The 22,375-nt window shown below is 35.1% G+C and overlaps 1 protein-coding gene across 2 annotated transcripts; it reads left to right on the top strand.

Annotated features, from left to right (window-relative positions):
* Positions 1-417: 417 nt before the first annotated feature.
* LOC123522912 (uncharacterized) lies at positions 418-20,550 on the top strand. 2 transcript variants are annotated; one of them, XM_053549498.1, is made up of 6 exons: positions 418-570; positions 3,945-4,512; positions 7,783-7,941; positions 9,446-9,649; positions 11,938-12,007; positions 16,311-20,550. In XM_053549498.1, exons 2-6 carry the CDS (start codon positions 3,964-3,966, stop codon positions 19,073-19,075), a joined length of 3,747 nt encoding a protein of 1,248 aa, XP_053405473.1. In that variant the 5' UTR covers positions 418-570; positions 3,945-3,963; the 3' UTR covers positions 19,076-20,550. The 2 variants fall into 2 exon arrangements, with proteins under 2 accessions (XP_053405473.1, XP_053405474.1); XM_053549499.1 differs by lacking the exon at positions 418-570 and adding an exon at positions 4,990-5,094 and having other exon boundaries at positions 4,373-4,512.
* Positions 20,551-22,375: the final 1,825 nt, after the last annotated feature.

Raw genomic sequence — 22,375 nt, forward strand, 5'->3', positions numbered from 1 at the left:
TATTAGCATATTATTCCGAACATGGAGGAACGATGCAATACAGACCACGTTTTATGAGAAAAAAAGATATATAAATGAAGTGTTGAATGCTCATTTAACTTTGCTCGTCGATTACACTTTTGAATCTGTGTAGAGGTACTATTAGAGAAACAAAAACTTATAAATATGGTACTCAATCTAACGAAATGTGTAGCTTATGTCAATGAAGTTTATATATGATTTTATTTGAATTTTATATCATTAAATGGTTTGAGAAAGTCCCTAGAATATACCAAAGTTGGATTCGGTGTCTGTTTAATTCGCATGTGTCCAAACTTTAATTTTAAAGAAAGATGCATTTTAGCCAAAATCTGAGTCCATGTGTGGGGAGGCAAGGTAGTAATGACACCCGTTAGATACGTCAGTACAGACATTCGTCGTCGCGCAATAGCAAATCGCAAACATGAATGTGCAGTGAAATGAAACAGGCCATGCTCACTCGCACATGCGCATTCAAATTTAAATCAGGAAGTTTCTAAAGTGAATATGGCAGAAAAGAGCCCAGGACGATAGACAAAGACGAAATTTACGGTAAATACCTGCTTATTTATCAATTATGATTTAAATAAAATTACATGCCTGACCGTTTAATGTCTTCAAATATTGAAAGTACTTGATGATCTCGGGTTATAAAAATATTGATTTACTTCAACCTTTAGCCTTCTAGCGGCAAGGAATTCTGCCTTTGCAAAAACTTTAAAAAGTAGGCCTACCCTCGAGTGAAAATCTAACACATATTAACCTTTAGCCTGTTGACGGCAAGCGATTCCGCCTTTGCGATCGTGCAGTCTGATCATAGTCTGCACTTTTCGCTATTCAGTCAGTAAATTTTCAGTGAATAATTGAATATTAAATTTCTGCCCAAATTGAATGATGGACCAGTTCATTTTAGAATTTAGCAGGGTAAAGGTTAAAAAGATACAATTTACGTGTCTTAATATCACATATTTTTTTTTTTTTTCATAAACAAGAATCAAATCTGTTTGACAATCGCGGTAACAGTCAGATTTTATAAAAAATGATGAAAATCAAAACAATCATCTGCTTTACAACATAGGCATTTGACCCTTATTGAAAGTCGTCAAAAATAGAATATTGATTCAATAAAGAGTTTCATATGTTAATTTAACATATTTTTTTAAAATTTATACATTCGTTATAGGACATTTTTTAAATGGTCATATTACCATACATTTTGTAAGTGTAACTGCTCAATGAATAGTTTTTCTATCGTTTCGATATTTTCATTTAACCGTATAATTATGTGTCTTTATCACCAAATACGTCTTTTTTAAATACATAAACGATGTAGTATTAACAAGGAGTGTTGTACGTACACACTGAAAGGATCATATAACGTTATTGTATTGAGTCAAGACAGGAGCATTCATTTCTACAGTGGTAGCAGTTCAGTTTTGTATTGTTGCCCGGGTATGTTTTTTTTTATTTAAATAAGATAGATTAATGTATTTCAAAGTTATTTATATTCATCTGGTTATTCATGATGTTTATAAAACTTGATTCCTGCGGATGAGCATTATTATGTAAAACAGATGAATGCTAGGCTCCGTGTAGTCGGTAGTGTCTAAAATCTTATCAGAGGTAACAGAAGTCGGGCGAAATGGAAACAGTCATCCATCCATATAGATTTAGCTCAATTTTGCAAAAAAGTAAACGGTTATATGACACTTTTATTACCACCATTATTTCTGGTCACATACTTTAAAAATATACACAATTTAGGTCAGTCATTTGCAGATAATACGGGACAAGTCGCGGAATGTGTGTTGCTTCAAAATTTAGTGTTCTAAAACCTGGCACTTATTCTTTTTTATCATAAGAACAACGGAATCGGCAGGCTGAAAATATATGATGAAGTGATAAATATAATGTAACACATTCGCTCTACACTTCCCCCACATTTCTTAAAAGTGTATTTTTTACGATTTACAGGTAGCAACGCATATTTGTGAAATTTTCAAATTCTAAATGGCTCAATTAAACGGAAACAGTGGAAAGTATATTTGAAAATTCCACAAATTTGTGGATTTTTCAAATTTTGAATTTGTGGAATTCTCAAATTTACTGTCCCCTGTAAAATTTCGCACAGGAAGGCAACCTAATATATTATTGCTACGTTAATTTTAGAAAGAAAATGTAAGATTTAATTACTTCAAGATATTTAGACTAGAGTTAAGCTAAGTAACATTTAATCTTACCCTGACATATAGTAAATAAATAGTTTAAAAGGAAATTAACATTTATTTACTTTCTGTCTCCATGTGGTTTTATAATCTCAATAAAGAAGTCCAACTGGGGCTTGTTTGAATATCGAGTTCCATTTTTCAGTTTGATTGCTCGTCTCTTTTTTAAACTCTTTGATTGATTTTAATATAACAAGAGCTCGTAGAACACGAAATACCCTCTAGATGCATTTAGTAATTGGACAAGGAACAAAAGTTATTTGGTAACTGTACACGAAAGTTCTACTGCTCTGGGTCAATGTGACCTTGACCTTTGATCTACTGACCTCAAAACCAATAAGGGTCATATACTGATCATGATCAACCTCCCTATTAAATTTCGTGATCCTAGGCCCAAGCGGTCTCAAGTTATCGTCAGCAAATGGTTTAACTGTTCCGGGTCAATGTGACCTTGCCCTTTATTCTACTGGCCTCAAAATCAATAGGGGTCATCTGCTGATAATATCCATCCTCCCTGTCAACTTTCATGATCCTAGGTCCAAGCGTTCTTGAGTTATCTGGAAACCTTTTACCTGTTTCGGGTCACTGTGACCTTGATCTTTGATCTACTGATCTCAAAATAAATAGGGGTCATCTACTGGTCTTACCCCCCCCCCCCCCCCCCCCCCCCCCTATCAAGTTTCATGATCCTAGGCTCAAGATTTCTTGAGTTATCGTCCGGAAACCGTTTAACTGTTCCGGGTCACTGTGACATTGACCTTTGACCTGCTGATCTCAAAATCAGTAGATGTCATTTGCTAAGCGTTTTTGAGTTAACATCCGGAATCCGTTTAACAGTTCCGGGTCACTGTGACCTTAACATTTGACCAACTTGATTTCAAAATCAAAAGAGGTCATCTGCTGGTCATGACCAACCTCCATAACAACTTTCATGATCCTAGGCCCAAGCGTTTTTGAGTTATCATCCGGAAACCATTTAACTGTTCCGGGTTACTGTAACCTTGACCTTTGACCAACTGATCTCAAAATCAATAGAAGTCATCTTATCTGCTGGTTTTGGCCAACCTCCCTATCAACTTTCATGATCCTAGGCTCAAGCGCTTTTGAGGGGTATCATGCCACGTGTCTACAGCGTGATATTCCAGTGAGGCAGCACTATCATTGTGCTCACTGCTACAAGTAGACACCGTCGTTTATATGACTGAAAAATTGTTGAAAAAGACGTTAAACCCGAACACACATACACACACACACACACACACGCACACGGACGCACGCACGCACGGCCGCACGGACGCACGCACGCACACACAGGTTACATACCTTCTAAATATAATTGGAAATATATAAACATTTGAGAGTTTTGCAGGTAAAATTTCATAAAGTGTTATATACTACCTTAGCGGAAGTCTGTCATGAACGTATATTGACTTGACTCCATGATCTCCATGGCCCAGATATGATAACAACACCAAGTTCAAGTACGGGACGAAGTTTTACCGCTAACGTCTAAAGACGTGCACATTTAGTTGAACTTTCACCTGCTCGACACGATATACGAATTTTCTCAACTACCAAGTATATGTTAATGCATATATTCGTATGTTAAATGTTTATATATAGCATACTTGGTAAAGAAAAGTTCGGCGCTATAATCCTTTTGATTTTAATAAGAATCATGACTCTTTATTTTTTGTTCAGGTTCTCATCCATTATCGCAATGGCACACAAGCTTCATTTAAAGAAGGAAACATACAGACAATGGGTGAAGGCCGGACTTGGCTTGAGGTATTTAAAAGAAGGACTAGCGCCTTTTTGTGACGACATTGCAAAACAACAACATAAAGACATCTTGGATAACATTAAAGAGAAAAACAGTATATCTGCAGTGACATGTGGTAAATGCGCTCTGAAAACCCTCAAACCGGACCATGTAAAAATAAAAAACAAACATTGTCCATTAGGTCAGTCTAACTGTAACTGCTGCCATCCAACTGGTAAAACATGCTGTCCGAACAACGTTTGTGGCGCCATCTACGACCACATTATAACAAACCACACGTCCAAGCCACCAGCTCCTTATTGGAAAAACACCCAAACTCAGCAGTGGACTGGAGATCCGTGGAGTATAGCAAAATGTTTCATCAACGCCCCAGGATATGAGCAGAAGTCATCAGCAGCCGACATTGACTGCACGGGATTACTGCATTTGATTATAAATAACAAATATTTTCATAATCACATCTCTGGAACTAACATCTTTTTAAAGGTAAGTTTTATTGTTTATTGAGTTTAAGATGATGTCACGTTTTGCATTTCCGGTGAATAACAAAAAACCAAAGAATATTCATTTCTTTCCAGAAACCATTATGTTATGATTCAATAAAATAGTTTCCTTTGTCTACCAGAAAGGAACCATTCTTGTATCTTAATATTGACGTTTGGTACCTTTATAAGAGACAATAAACTAAAACAATAGAAATTCGTACGTGACTTCGATGAGCTCAAAAAAGCTATTTCAAGCACAAATATTAATGTGGAATGTAAAGTAAGTTACTATATCCGACCAAGATACTTACAAAAACAATGCACTTGCAGAATAGAGAAATAAAAATTATTTTGACAGCTCATGAAAACTAATGACAAATTTTGACAGGTATATGATGACTCATGACTTAATTAATTTTTTTTCTGTTATTTCTAACTTCCAGTTTGATTTATTAAAAATGGGTATTCTATTTTGTAGCTTACAACTCGTGAATAAAAACAATATAAGAATACATTGTATATTGTTACCTCACTGTCGTTTTGTCTATCCATGGAGGTAATATAGAGATGGAGTGCGGACGAGGTAATTGGTGCTAATTATTTATTATACCACATGTAGTTCCTTGCTGAGCTCCTTTCAGAATCCTACGAGAGATATCACCGCAGACACCTAATTATCACTATTTCACATGTAATTAACATAATCCTTTGAACACACTGTGCGGCACCGCGGTTTTATCATAAATCAGCAGATGCATCAAAATTTCAACAAAACGGAAGTTTTGGGTGACATATGCGCACGTGTCATAGTTTGAAACTAATTAATACAAACAATGCGCACTGCAGGGGATTCATCGGTAGAATAAATGTACCACTACTTAAAGCATTCAGTTACCAAACCCCTTCTTTGTATATTTATCTATCTATCTATTTATTTATTTGATTAATTTATTTCGCAGATTTGAAGCTGGTGTGAAATCTCACTGTTAAATTGGAACATTTTTCTCTCTATTTTTGTGGCACGATCTGGAGGTCAGTGCCTGTAAAGATGCACATGCTTTTTTAACCTCATTTATAATAAAGTGAAATTTCGTATTCATACCTTTTGTCTTTACATTCTGGACATATCCAGGGACCCTCCGGTATAGTTTCGGCCGTCAAATTGTCACATGAATAGTGCCACAATTCAAATTCGCATTTTACATGTTCGCAATATTAAACATTTCCCGATCGTTTGGCTGTTCACATGGACAATATGGCAAGTAATTGTCAGAATCACTCTACGTCCCTGTTTTTTTAATTAATTCATTGGAAAAGAAAATCCCTTCAAAACCTTAATTTTCGTAATAAGTAACATAATATAATATAATAAAACAAAATAAAATAAGTCTTTTTCAATGTAAATCAAACGTGGATGACATGTAAAATGCGTGTATTTCGTCAAGATTAATTGCAAAGGGGACAGCATTTACAGAACGACGTCAGAATGTGTATTTGAAGTGTCAGGTAGGTACTAAACGGAAAATATCGGAACATCCCGAACCCAGTATCGGACTATTCCGGCTGTTTATCGGGTCTCACTCGATAAATTCCGTATGAAGAAACATGATGTGATTAACACCTAATTGCTAAAGATTGACATGAACTTACCAGAGGATAACAAAGCCGCGGTGCCACACAGTGTACCTTTGAAGTGCTTTCGTCCGCACTCCATCTCTATATTATAGTGCATATTTTCTGACCTGGCGGAGATATTTATAGAAAGGTCATAAATGGGCCATTCTATCATTGAGTTTAGGGTAATCGGTTATATCATTAGATTTCGTTTTATTACGTCGGATAAATCCGATAAGCACCAAGTTACCTATTGATTTTAATGGTAAAGCCTGTACTAAAAATATCTTCGCCAGGTCAGAAAATACGCACTATACCTCCATGGTCTATCCAAGTCACGTACGAATTCCTATTGTTTCAGTCATTTGTCACTAATTAGAGCAACTCACAGTGTTGCAATCATACAAAACACACCCCTTATTTTCACATAGATATAGAGGATTTATCTAATGAGCACATGTATTGGAAACACAATTTTAATACCGATTGTGTATTGCGATAATGCTAAACTATCTCAGCCGTGACGTGTCCTTAACGTCGAACTGACACAATTAAAAGTCATATGGCTACTTTCCAGCTTTGATTGTGGAGGAAGACCCGAGGTGCCCTTCCGTGCATTATTTCATCACGAGCGGGCACCTGGGTAGAACCACCGACATTCCGTAAGTCAGCTGGATGGCTTCGTCATATGAAGAATTCAATGCCCCAAGTAAGGCTCGAACCCGCATCGATGAGGGGCAAGTGATTTGAAGTCAGCGACCTTAACCACTCGGCCACGGAGGCCCCTTTAAAGGTAAGTATTAAAAATGAATACGCAATTAAAAATGTTACTGTTATTCGCTGATTAAAGCATAAATATCTTATGCTTTTGCATTTACTGTAAGAGATGTATTCCCGTACAGCTTTGCACACAATACTATGACGTCATAGTGTGTGTGTTAGAAAACTACTGTATGTTTTACATGTAATATATATAGTGGGCTTATATCAATGATTTGAACGGTAAAATTAACATCAAAAGTGCTTAATGACGTTTCATTGGTTTGATGACACTTTACTAATTCTGACCGCGAAACAAAATACACAGCTTCATGCACAATGCTATCAGGTCACAATGTGTGTTTGAAAAACTGATTAATGTGTTAATAAAGTGACTTATATTTTTAATGTTTTGAACGGTAAAATGAACATTTTTCGATCACTTAAGATTCGTCCGCGTTCAAGTATAGTTCGGACTATTGATCAATTAGTCAAATACAACACTGTAAATAATATATGTGAAAGGATCCATTGGAGTTATAGAAAGCAACCAAGCAACATAATCGTAGACTCGGTTAGACTGAGTCTGTTTCTGAGAGGTAATGGAAGTTGCAACACCCTTAACTCCCACTATTATAGTAAAGATGAATGCACTCCATAAACCCACAGGACCAAAAAGTATAACAACACTGAGTCGAAGTACTTTTACAGCCGGCACATGGCGCGTAAAGACTGCTGTTGTTAAAGTTAATAAAATCTGTGAAAAGATTACCTTGAAGCATAGGATGCAGCCAAGCAAAATAGCAAGCTCCGTTTAAACATAAATTAATCACACTAGAGTATTACATCGTTAGACAATATTAGACTTGCTTTGCAAATAAAATCTATTGTTAAACAGGTGCGACAACACAGAAACGAGATATTCCACTCAAGCACCATGGAATTAGAGCAGACAGATGCAGATGCTTACATAGACGATATGATAGCTGCGCTGCAAGATGGTGAGGAACTAAGGAGCCGACAGGATGCCAAAGACGCTGTCAAGAAACTTCAAGAGGTAGTGCAATACATTTTGAGTCTTTTTGAACATGTGCACTTTTTTTTCTCCCACAACTCTATCGCATCAATAAACTGTATTCGTTTCTTATAACGATCCGAAACTTAATGAAACCTTGACATTTAGCTTAACCTCGCCATTTGTTATGGGGGCATATAGTGTTACCCCACTCCGTGTGTACCCGTCTGTCCGTATGGTTGCGTGAGTATGTTCGGAAAGTAATGTTTGTCTGAGAAAATTACTGTGCAATGTCATGTTTAAAAAAATAATTGGCACAAATGACCACCGTAATGAAGCAAGTAGTCTGACTCATAAAACCAATACTCTATAGATCGTGAGTCAAGGTCACAGTCAAAGGTCAAAATTCCAGCTAATTTGTCAGTCAATAACTGTTTATACATGAATGATTATTAACTTAGTATACTCCTTCACCATAACTAGATTAGTTCTTGCGCGCAAAACTCAGAGCCCTGGCTGAAAGGTCTATGCCACACTGAAACGGTTAAAGATTTGCGGCAATTATTCTTGTCCGATCTTAGCAGTTGTATGCATGGATGGAAATTCAAATACCTTTCTACAAACATTTACCATAACAAGCCAACATGCCAAGACCACTATCTTAGACATTAAGGTCACATCCATAGATAAAAGAATTTACATAATTTGTCTTTTTCGGTCTAATGCTGGTTTATACATGGATGAATATTCAATCTAATTAGCGCAAATATTAATATCATAACAAAACGATATGTCTTTTGAAGCATCCAGGCCACTTGGTAAAATGTGAAGGTCACACAGTTCAAATTGTATGTCAAATTTTCCTTTTCTTGCTTTTAAATTTTGTTTGTATGAAGTATTTTCAAATAACTTGGCACAAATATTCATGATAACAAGACGATGGTGTCATATGTAAAACTGATATCCCTAATTTAAATTTTATGTCAAAGTTTGTGTTAAGGTGATGTTCTTATACAGTTCAAAGCTTCTGTAGGCACTGATTAATATTCACAAAAAAAAAAATTGCAAAATTTTACCCGGTAATAAGACAAGACCTTCAGAACAAAGGTCAAGTTCACACTTAGAGGCTTTCTACAGTATAGCATGAATGCATATTTTTAAAAATGACATTAATATTCACTTTAACACGAAATGTCCATTGCATTACATAGCGAGAGAATCTATTCCTTATGAACACATTTTAATTTGATTATAAACTAAAATATTTCGTACGTCATTTTACTTTTAAAAGGTATTTTTGTAATTAAAAGAAGTAAATGATAAATGATATTAAATTAACCTTATGATAGTTTCAGAAAATGTATTGTTTTGTTTTTATCAGTTTTGTCCATTGTATGTTACTGTACAGACAAATGTAGTTTACATTTACATTTTAACTAATACAAATAGATGACATAGAATGGTTTCTCAGGAAATGTTTGCTAATTATTGCTCCTGGCCGAATCTATTCTACTAACCCTTCGGAATTCCGTTTATATATTATCAGCTAAAGAATGAAAAATTTATAATAACCACGGAGTATATGGAGGAAGTTTGCCTAGATATGAGAGAAGAAACTGAGAGTATTAGAAAACAAATGGAAGGTCTAGCAACTCAGGAGGATATTGAAGGTCTAGCAACTCAGGGGGATATTGAAGGTCTAAAAAATATACTTTCCGGAATGGAATCACTAATATCTCATTTAACGGAGGTAAATAGTTTATCGAACTCAATAATGTTTGGTTAATAAAATTTGAAGGTATATATTTTCCTGATATGTGTTGCTATTCATATTTAAATACCACTATTAAACTTTGATGATCTTTCTTATTTCACTTTTTAGCTCACCTGAGCACGAAGTGCTCAAAGATGAGCTTTTGTGATCACCCGTCGTCCGTCGTCCGTCCGTCCGTCGTCAACAATTTGACTGTTAACACTCTAGAGGTCACATTTTTGGCCCAATCTTAATGAAACTTAGTCAGAATGTTACCCTCAATAAAATCTTGGACGAGTTTGATATTTGGTCATCTAGGGTCAAAAACTAGGTCACCAGGTCAAATCAAAGGAAAAGCTTGTTAACACTCTAGAGGTCACAATTTTGTCCCAATCTTAATGAAACTTGGTCAGAATGTTACCCTCAATAAAATCTTAAACGAGTTTGATAATGGGTCATCTGGGTCATCAAAAAGTAGGTCAACAGGTCAAATCAAAGGAAAAGCTTGTTAACACTGTAGAGGCCACTTTTATGATTGTATCTTCATGAAACTTGGTCAGAATGTTAATATTGATGATCTTAAGGTGCAGTTTGAATCTGGGTTATGTAGGGTCAAAAACTAGGTCACCCGGTTAAATCAAAGGAAAAGCTAGTTTACAAAGTAGAGGCCACATTTATGACTATATCTTAATGACACTTGGTCAAAATAATAATCGTGATGATCTATAGGTCACTTTTATATCTGGGTCAGGTGGGGTCAAAAACACGGTCACTAGGTCAAATCAAAGGAAAAGCTTGTTGACAGTCTACAGGCCACATTTATGGCTGTATCTTCATGAAACTTAGTCAGAATGTTAAAATTGATGATCTTCAAGACAAGTTCGAATCTGGGTCATGTCGGATCAAAAATTAGGTCACCGGGTCAAATCAAAGGAACAGCTAGTTAACACTTTAGAGGCTACATTTATGACCATATCTTTATGAAACTGGGTCAGAATGTTAATCTTGATGGTCTTTAGGTCAAGTTTAAATCTGGGTCAGGTCGGGTGAAAAACTAGGTCACTAGGTCAAATCAAAGGAAAAGCTTGTTTACACTCTAGAGGCCACATTTATAATGTATCTTCATGAAACTTAATCAGAATGTTAAACTTGATGATCGTTAGGTCAAGTTCAAATCTGGGTCATGTCGGGTCAAAAACTAGGTCACGGGGTCAAATCAAAGGAATAGCTAGTTAACACTTAAGAGGTCACATTTATGACCATATCTTAATGAAACTTGGTCAGAATGTTAATCTTGATGATCTTTAGGTCAATAGTTCAGGTGAGCGATACAGGGCCTTTATGGCCCTCTTGCTTGTTTCCTCAGGATAAGGTATTTCAACAAAACAGCTTTCTACCATAGAACCCGTTGGTATATTTACATTAATTTTATGTGTTGATAAGTTCTTGACCCTGGAGTTAAATGGACGTTTGAATGTTTTATTTGGAAATTTCAAACTTGATTTTTCAGTTGTCCAGAACTATAATTCATTGAGCTTATATATTTTATATACATTAACTTGAAGTATCTCACTATTTTTTCTAAGACTCAACATTGTCGCTGGGTTCCCCCGTTTACCTGGAACATTTTAGTGTAAACGATTAATCATTATTTTATTACGTGAAATCATCCTATGAACCCCTTAGTTACTATTAGTGTTTACCAAACTTGGCCAGAAGCAGTGTGGCATAAACTTTTATATATTTTTTGGAATAGTTTACTTCGACATATAAAGGGTCGAAAATAATCACAATAAATCAAACTGATTATGTATTCTGCTACAAACTGCCTGATGAATGTCTATTAACCCTTATCCTGCTAAATTTCTATTATGAACTTGACCATTTTTCAATTTCGACAGTACCATTAACTGTTAAAAGGGGTGCTAACCAAACAGGTACTGACTGAATGGCGAACAGTGCAGATTCTGATCAGACAGCACGGATGTGCATGCTGATCATGATTTACATTGGTCGCAAAGGCAAAATTAATCGTGTCTAGCATGATAAGGCTTAAATTTGGAAGTGCGTTGACCAATCGACGATCACTCATATTTTCCCCTTGATTTTGTTTCCCGACTTCTCCTATACACTTACCTACATTCGAGGACACAAAGTAACTGAAAACAATATAATGGCTCTATAATAAAAAGACTGTAATTGCTTATTTATATGACAATACCACAAACACATTTGTTGAGTAAATAGAAATCGGTGAAACATATAGATCTATCTTCCTTTTTCAGGAGATAAAAGAACTTAAAACAAATCATTCTACTCAGCAGGAACAGTCTGATTACGAGAAGTCCAAATCAGGTAATAGCATATAAGAAATGACATTCAGTGTTGCCAAGTACATGTATTTCGTATTCATGGACTGAATATGGTAAATGTTTGGTGAGTTATTTGTTTTCGGGTGCTCTTTCATCTTATCATGTTATTACTGAATGAATTGATTCCACCTAAAATATTTGTTCCACATCATAATCAACGTGATATATCAAAAGGTTCGTAACTTTGACAAAACGTCTTCATAAATTATACCCTTTTAGCTTAGAATGACACTTTCACTATAACTCTTTTTTCACCAGTTAAAGTTAAACTTAAAACAATTGTTCCCCAACGTCATCCACATCATATGTGACAGGATCTATTTTACTCTGGCACCAGCCTTCCAAAAATTCTCTTCTAATCCTATAGTTTCACCTTCATGATAATCATATATGCTATGACCTATAACTCTGGCACCAGTCTTCGTGATAGTTCATCATTTGTAGCAGTGTTCTTACATCCGGCCCAGCATGTTATGAATAATGTAGAGATAATACACGTTTGTTTTGTTTATTAACGTCTGCAGAAGCCCGCGGGATTGTTTGTGACGAGGTCACAAACATATCCCAAGGGCTTCCGCAAACGTTAATACATAAGACAAATGTGTATTGCCGCTATTCTTGCATAAAAAACTTTACACGACAACTAAATGTATTGTTTTCATATGTGATGACTTTACGATTCCGGTACATTTTTTAAATTACCATTCTGTTGTTCTTGGAAACGGTAAATATGTTTTAAATATCCATAACCGGGGCCCAGAAATCAACAATATTACTAAAAGCACAGACTGAAGATTTTTACACGATTTTTTTCATCTCTCGTTATTACAAACATGAAATTACCAATGAGCACAATTTCAAGAATAATAACTTTACATTCGAGTTATATTTAGTACGGACACATTTGGAGTACGGATGAGTACGTACGTACGTAGTGTCAAGCTTTCAAGCTGTTTATATAAATTCTTCCAGAAATTTGATAAAAACATACCGACTGATACTTACCAAAATCATAAATATGATTCCCAAAAACAAACAATCGCACAAGTTACACTCGATTCCTAAATATTCACGGTTGTCTTTAAAAACTGAAACGACGATGAGTTCTAAAAGGGAAGTAAACAAGGGAAGAAGCGTGTACGAACATTGTTTGGGGCAGCGCATTTAGCGTTGGTAACTGATACAGTAAAATATTCTATGGTTTAGATTGCATCTTTTATGCAACAAGAAGAGATTTTTATGAAAGAAACAAGACGCAGATACCAGATGTCAATCTGCGCAGAAATACATATACGTCCCTGGGAAAGCATTTTCAAAAATAAAACCCAGGTATTAAGAGCATGTGAATTGCCTTGTTTGCACACGATTTTTCTCCCGTTAATACATGGGCGGATCCAGTGAAAAAAGTAGTTTTTATGCAAGAATACCTCTATATAGATGCTATAAGTGTTTGTGTACTTGAACATTAGCTGCGTATAATTTCTTCAAATTAAAAATACCCTTTTCAATTCACTATCAAACATCAAAATTGACTAGCACCTGTCTCTTCTTGTGGTAATATTATGCATGGTCCAAACCGAAAGAGAAGTCCCTAAATTTTGTGTGTCCAAATTCTCCCACATTATTAGCCTGATTTGCTCCAGACTTTTACAAGCTTGATGTGCAGATGACCATAAAGGAAGGACCTTTTGCTCTGACTATTTTTACCGCAGTTATGGCCCTTTGACTGTTTTGCTGTATAGAATATAGAGAAAAATCTTGCGAACAGATGAACAAGCTTGATGTGCAGATGACCTAAAATGAAGTAACTTCTGCAGCTATGGTCATTTAATGGTTTTGCTATTAAATAAAATATAGAGAAAAATCTTGTGTTTCAAACTCCCCAAACACTATTGAAAGGATATGTTTGAAAGTTTCACAGATAAAGGACCTTGATGTGAAGATGACCATAAATAATGGACTTTTTCCTGTTTAGAGAATTATGACCCTTTCTTAATTTCACAATATAGGCGATAGTGAAGACAGTAGAGAGTTTGAGATTTCAACCTTCGCCTTCCCCTTCAACGTCTCTTGCGAAGTTAACGTATGAAGTTGAAGTTCGATTAAAATTCAAACATTAGGATGAACCTTACTTCTTTTAATCCGCCCATTCTATTTATCCGTAATTATGATCGTTTATTTTTTCGTGCATTTTGATACCAATTGTCCGAAAGGGCAGGAATTTTACAAGAGGTTTTAAAAATAAAAAAATGAAAATTAAATAAAAAAAATCATAGCATGGATATTAGAGCGATTACCAAAAAAAAAAAAAAAAAAAAAAAAAAAAAAAAACCATAAACGATAAAACAATGTGAACAATGTAAAAACTCGTTAGTGTTGCTCCAAACATTTAGGTTTCATATAAAATTATGTCAGTATAGTCAGTATACAATGCACGATTGTAAATCATACATGAGAGGAAATAAAAATGATTATTACATACCTAAAATTATTTTCCACTGGGTAAGTAAAACATCTGCGGATCCAGGAATTTTGGTTAGAGGGACACCAACATTAAAGAGGGGGTCCCCAATTTTAGGGCGGGGGCAGTGGGGGACGGGGGGTAGGGTCACACCAAGTTTCAAGACCGACTTTCTTTGTAAAATGTAAGAATCGAAGGGGGAATTAACCCACAATGTCCATATGACAGGCTCTGGTTCCGTGCATTTAAAGAATGGAGTTATCCCATACGGCTAACAGGAAACGTCTCTCATCATGATATCATAGATCTGAAATTGTCTGATACTTCAGAAGAATTTTCCGCCTTACTAGTACCATTTTATGTTTATAATTAAAACGCAATTGTTGTATTAAGTGTCCGACAGAAACAGATTGATTTTATTTGGATGTGAAAATAAAACGTTCCACCAAATGATATTCGCGCGTAATTATTTATTTTTCAAGTAAAATGACTCTCATGCCACGTGCCTCCATCCAGATTTCAGTCTTTGATGTCGAGTATGTGGACAGAGTAGATGTAAAAAGAATGAAGTTTCGACTTTCGTGATATCACATCTTCGGACGTTCAAAACTTCACTTCATACGACAAACAGGCCCATCTGGTATAATCGATACCGCCTGGGGACACAAATATGCCGTAGAAGTTAAAGTTTGAACAAAATCTCAAAGTTTCTCAAAATCAGTTGATAACTTCATACTTCCAGGTTCAATTCAATGTATTTAGTTAAAATCATTAGCCATACAAAACTTTATTATTCTTATACCTATTGATAGTGTTCCGCATCAAATTTAGTCTAATTATATATATGGATAATCAAATCACTTAAAAAGCAGAAATCCTGAAACTAAGCTTTTTATTTCGCATAGTAATAAAGAGAAGTCTTAGGCTTACGTGATATTACATGGAAAACTTTAGTAGCAACGTGTGATATAAATAAAATACACGCATATCGGTGACGTTTTACCCGAAATATATATGAGAGACGTTGAAGGGGAAGGCGAAGTTTGAAATCTCAAACTCTCTAGTGGTATGTTCATCTCCTCTTACACTTTTTGGTGGATCGATTCAAAGTTGCTCAGATGCACAACCTTATCTGAATATGACAATAATGGATGGGCTGTGACCATTTTTACCACTGCTTTGACTCTTTGTTAATTTTACTATATAGTGTATAGTGAAGAAATTGTGTATGTTCAACTGCTTAAACTTTTCGTAGGAATGGGTTGAAAATGCATAGGTGAAGAACCTAGATATGAAAATACGCAGTATATGGGGGCGTCCGTGTCCTATGGACGCAGTTCTAGTTCAATGTGTTCTACCAAACTTGTTACCGGTTTGAGATATGAAATTCACATAAGCTATTTAGGGTCACCAGAACTGGTCCGTCAACTAATCAGGTGGTAGTGCACGTGAATATGAATTGAAAATTAGTACCTTGATCTACGGACGAGATGAATATTTTCCATGACGATTGTTTAAAAACTGTGCGTCTCAAGTTTTTCGCTTCCTGTTCTAATACAGGGACGTTGTCAATTTCTTATACTTTATTACAGATACATAATAAAGATTAATAGGTCATCTTTACATGACTAAATACTTAAAACGTTTAAATTCAATTTAATTAAACAATTACGGTAAAGCAAAGAATCATACTTATTCATTGTATATTCATAATCCATGTAGATTGATAAAATATCTCAACATTAGTCCGGAGGATAACCAAGACATGTTTAAACAGTATAATTACTACTGTTTTCTATATCTGAAAGTTGTCCTATTTTTCTAGATTTTCAGAAAAATCTGATAGAACTATATAGAGGTACTTTCTTAAAAGTATCTGCAATACCAATGCAACCAGATCAAAAACATTGTAACATCGGACGGGTGTATATTAGACCAAGAATGACCTATGAGAAACAAGATGAAGACGGACAACGAGAGGAGACTGAAATTCAATCCATGTCTGATATCTTCACAAAAGCCGGACACTTTAAATCAATATACGTCCTGGGAGATGCAGGCTCCGGAAAAAGCAGTTTCTGTAAAGGTTTGGTAAACGACTGGTGTTTGGCACATTCTGACGACCAGAAAACGGAAGATGAAGACACATTTGCTGGAATCGAGGAAATGAAGAAATTTGACTTTCTGTTTTACATTTCTTTGCGCCACAGTAAAGATGACGTTGGAATTTTTCAAATGCTTGAAAGGCAGTATGAGAAAAAGGATCTTTTAAAACAGCTTTTGCAAGACAAATCAGTGAAAAGTCTTATTGTACTTGATGGCTTAGATGAATGGTCTCCACCTGCTAAGACATCTAATCAGTTCCAGACCGAAGGCCTTCCTGAACGTGACCTATACAAGGATTACGTCATCATTACTACGTCACGACCGTGGAAAGTGGAAACGTTAGGACTTACTGACGCAGACGTAGAACAACGGTTAGATCTTAAAGGTTTTGATACATCTTCTGTTGAGACCATGATTAAAAAAACAGTTGCCGTTTTGAACGAAACGTTTAAGAAAAACAAAGATTCAAGAGACTGTAAAAATAAAATAATTAACAATAATCAAATAGCAGATATTGTACATATACCAATTATGCTCCAACAACTGATATGTCTGTGGTTTGACGACAAACTTCCAGAATCATCCAGGTGTTCTGTTTACACTGGAATGTTGGACCTCTTATTTAAGTGGAATGTAAAGAAGTATCCTGATGATTCGTTATTTGAGGGCATGCGGAAGAAGTCAAATGATCTGAGTGATGTTGAACTCCCTCTTTGTTTTTCGAAGAGTGAAGAGTGTAAATCGTATAAATATATCATTCACCGCGTATCCAAGCTAGCGTATGAAACATTGTTCAATAATCCAAAAGAAACGTCTTTGACATTTGACAATTCTATATTTGAACATCTAGAAATAGAAACTGAAATCAAAACCTGCTGTTTAAAACTAGGAATCTTATCTGAAGAGACATGCCCAAGTTTTTCTGCAAGCACAAGTCAAGGCTCGATATTTTCCTTTATTCACAAGTCGGTTCAGGAGTTTTTGGCAGCAGTCTATATTGCTATTAAGTCCGGAGATCATATCGGATCCTCGGTCGATGAGGAAAACGCAAATATATCAAATCGCTGTGCATTTTTAAGAGATTGTTTCTGCCCGAGTTCTACAAGTGAAGATGTTTACGAAATGGACTTTGTTAATGAGATTTTCAATAAGTGTGCATCTTTGGATAAGATACTAGAACAAGCAAATGTATTTATTATGCTTTGCGGTCTAGAGCCTCGAATCGCTTTATCCATTTCAAAGAAAATCTATGAGATTGTTAAAATGGACGAACGCGTTCTAGAGTACAAAAAAACAATAGATGATAATGTAAGGCGCGAAAAGCTTATATCAAATATCCAGCAATGTATTTTGAATTCTGTACAGGAAGGCGAAGCGTGTCAAACTCAAAAACTGTCTCAGTTTTATTTAGGAGACATTGTCGTGGACAGAAACGCATGTTTTGGTCATTTCCCTACACGTGTAGTTAGGGAGTACATTTTACCTGACTACGTAACTTCGTTGAGAATTAAACAGGATTTTGATATTGACTGTTTGTCAACATTTCGGCGACTTGAAGCAATTTACATTTACTTTTCACACGACAGACGTAAGAAAGATGTTGGAGATAAAATATGTGAAGCAATTAAGGTCAACGCTTCATCATTGAAATCTCTGTCTGTAAATTGTAAACATCCAATATATGAAACAATAATAGGTTTACTTCCTAATATGAGGCATCTTGTTGCATTCGAGATAGAGACTTTTACTGTGCCACATACGGACTTTAACTCACTGTGCACTTTCCTATCAGGTAGCTGTAATCTTGAACAGATATCGATCGGTGTAAATTGTGAATGCAAGAAACATCATGAAGTAGATTTATCCAAGCACAAAAAACTTCAGTACCTGAAGTATGATAAATCTGTCGTTGGGACATGTACTGACTCTTCTAACCTAGAAACATTGATATGTACATCATCAACGAACAAAGGTTGTGAGAAAGTATTTGATATTCTTAGTACATCTCACAATTTAACAAAACTTGTTTTGTTGTTTGATCGGCCAGGTATATTTTCTCCAGACAGTTTAACAAAAAAACTGATCAAATTGTTAAAAGAATTACAACAGCTCCGTGAACTTTTTCTAAGGGCTTTTATATTTACTGACAATATATTCGAATGTCCCTCTGAACTGAAGAGTATGGAGATCATTCGTCTTACTGGAGCCAAAATGAGTTTGACAACATGGCGAAAGTTTGTTGACAGTCTTCCTGAAATGCCACGACCTGTAAAGGTTGACACATGGAAAGTGTGTATAACACGAGATGGGGAGGAATCTAACTCTAAAATAAACTATTGGAATAAAAACAGAGGAGGAGAGGAAACAGCTGCTATCAAGTATGTTAGAGAACAGGAGAAGTTGTTCAATGTGGAATATGAAGATGGACAATTATTATTTCGTTTTTCAACAAAGAAGAAAGGTAGAGAGCATGGTGACTTATAATTGCACTGATCAAAGAAAGTTATAGAACAAGTATATGTAGTGTTAGTTTCAAGTGAATTGTTATATAAAAAAGGAGATAGTGAAATCTAATTGCTATATTACACTCTTCTGTATATAATTGCTTTTAATTCAGGGCTACGGGGCTATAGGGTATGGACAGTAACTTGCATTACCACTACTGGACTGGTCATTTAACTTTTGGGGTTAAACTAATTCAAACATAAACTTTTTGGTGTGGAATAAGTAGTATGTAAGGAAACGAAACAGGGAAAAAAATTCCTCAAAAATATCAAAACACACTTTTGAGATATTGCATCTGGAATTCTGAAGTAACGTGAACATCTTATACTTATTGTGACCGTTACTGTGGACAATATGTTGTATTGTTCTTATTCTGTTAAACTACAGTATAAATGTGTTCTTTGAATATAAGTAAAAATATATTTGAAGATCTCTAGCACTTTCTGGTAGCCTACCTTTAGAATTTTACCATCTCTCTCATAAAGCGTTGGGTGTCAAATTCAGAACATAGGTGTCAAAATTCAGAACAGAATTTCTAACCAAATTTATACATGCATATGAGTTCTAAAACAGACTTGTCGGCATTGGAGTTAAAAGGTTTAAACACCAAACCTGTGTATCCCAAAGTCAGAAACAAGAAAAAAACATTCATAGGGGATTCTTTAAAAATGTATTCAGAATGTTACTGCAGATGGGTGGGGTAATAATATGGTAATGATACCATATTTGCTTGAAATTCATTAACAGTGACGACAATGATTTATGCTTCTTGAACTGCGTTATTATGCAATGCATGCATGTGAATAAAGAAATGATGCTAATATTGTGTTTGATTTTATTATAAGTAATTTGCAATACTTTAATTTGTGAAATAAAAGTCTAAAGACAGGGCCCTTTAATATCACCCAATTTTCAGAGTTTGGCTTGGATTTCTTTTGAGGATTTTTTTCCTATATTGTATACTTAATTAAAGATAATAAATCAGCAAGAAAACTTCATGTTGGAATTAGTTTGAAGTTCGAACATTCTGTCTAGTAATGTAACCTGCCTACACCGTCCATGAACAAGCTCGATCAAATAGAGCCTGCAAAATTTTCAATTATGTCGGAATTAGCGACCTGTGGAGTTTTCGCTTTTTCTGTTTCCTTGGTATATAGATCATGTGTCTTACCTTGTGGCATGACCGTGACTGTAATTGCTTAAGTAATAAAGTGTCCACACCATTTTATGAAAAATGTGACATGTTTCTATCATTATGTAAGCCGATCGTCATTTCATTTACATACATTATAAAAGGATGCCGTGGTTCATAAATTACACATATAACTGTTTTGCCACGAGGAAGAGACACTACTTAATCAAAGTTGACGTGAAAAAAATGAAACTGTTCATTTATTCTGAAAAACATACAAAATGTATATATGACATTTAAGAAATAAGAAAACAAAATTTTATGATTATGATTTTAGATTATTTTTTTTCTGCCATGTGACACTTGTAATATTATCTATTCACATTTTGTAGTATTTTACATTGATATTGCTTTGAAATTCACAAAATAGAACATCTGAACATCGGTTGGACCATAACATTGCTAGGGTCACGTGTGGATGTACATACATATTATATGTATCGTTTGCAATGATGTTTGCGATGATTTTCAAACGGAACGTGCCCAAACAGTTTTTTGTTTCCCCAATTAGTGACTGGAGCATACAGATTTGGTTTTGTTTGTGCGTCCGTCCGCCCGTCCTTCCGTCCGTTCGAAATTTGTGACGCGCCTAGCTCAAAAAGGATTTGATATAAATTAATGAAACATTTCATGAGTCTTTATCATGATATAAACTTGCGCACCTCCAATTTTTAGACTGGCACCGCCCCCTATTTCCAGAATTGAACTTGCGCATCTTCTACTTTTTGTCTGCCTCCGCCCCTATTTTTAGAGTTTTGGCCTCTGAAATAGTCACAAATGCACATTTTCACGTTGTGACGTGCCTAGCTGGAAAAGTATTTGACATAAATTGGTGAAAACTTGCGTATATCTTTATCATGATATAAACTTGCGCACCTTCTATTTTTCGTCTGGCTTCACACCTTTTTTAAAGTTATGGCCCCTGTAATAGTCAAAAATGCACATTTGCACCTAATGATGTGCCTAGCTCAAAAAGAGTTTAATGTAAATAAATGAAACCTTGCATGAGTCTTTATCATGATGTGACCTTACACACTTGGCATTTGAGAATCTTAGCGCTTATTACAGAGTTACAACCCTTGACATAGCAAGAACAGTGGATTTTTTTTGTTTGTGATGCTCATAGCTCAAAAAGTATAGAGCCTAGAATAATGAACCCTTTATATGAAATGTTTGTTGAGGCTATACCCCCTTAACACTACAAACATTTTAACTTTGCCCCTTATTTGTGACAAATGTACCAGTGGGGGCACACCCTGTTTCCTACAGACACTTTCTAGTTTGTATTTAATACGTTAATACGTATGTATTTAACATAATAATAACATAAAGTTTGCCCTGACAAGATATTTTCGACAGACATCGAGACATGCTGTATATTTTAAATTTTTCTTGTCTGGAATTGTGTGTCTCTTTACAATATGAGTACATTACCATGGGGAGTTTGAAAAGCCGTGGTTTTAAATCGTCAAGTGCATGATTTTTTTATGTTTCCCAATTTTAACTTATTGATCGTTAAGTAATTATGTCAACCATAATAAAGACATCACAAATCTTTCGTAAATAGTTTGTAAGTTGCAATTTCAATTGCCTCAATATACATCATAACAAACACTGGCTTTAATACACAAAAATATATCATTCTTTTCATGGGACGCAACATATTGCATTTTGAGTTTTATGTTAAACAGTATTGCTGTCCCTTGGACCAACTTATTTTAGATAACTTAAAACTAATCATATTCATACGCTTAATAAGCCGTTTTACTGATGTAGGTCTAACAGTTGACCTTATCCAAATTTACTTTCTCGTCTTATTGTTATTATATGACTCGATGTAACATCTTAGACTACTAAATTGTGGTTACTTTAATGAAATAAAACAAAAACACAAAATACAAGTACAACATGAAATGCGAACTTCCGTTTGATTGTAGACTGAGATCAAATAGTAATGTTACAAAGAAGTACACATATCTTTTATATACGGAAAGTAGATAATTTGTCTTTTAAAAAGTAAGCATAGTTTTGATAAAGGAATGCAAAATATGTACATGAAGATTTCTGAAAATATTAATCCTTGAAAA

Source organism: Mercenaria mercenaria, chromosome 8 (genome assembly GCF_021730395.1).
Source record: "Mercenaria mercenaria strain notata chromosome 8, MADL_Memer_1, whole genome shotgun sequence".
In the NCBI taxonomy this organism is placed as follows: Eukaryota; Metazoa; Mollusca; class Bivalvia; order Venerida; family Veneridae; genus Mercenaria; species Mercenaria mercenaria.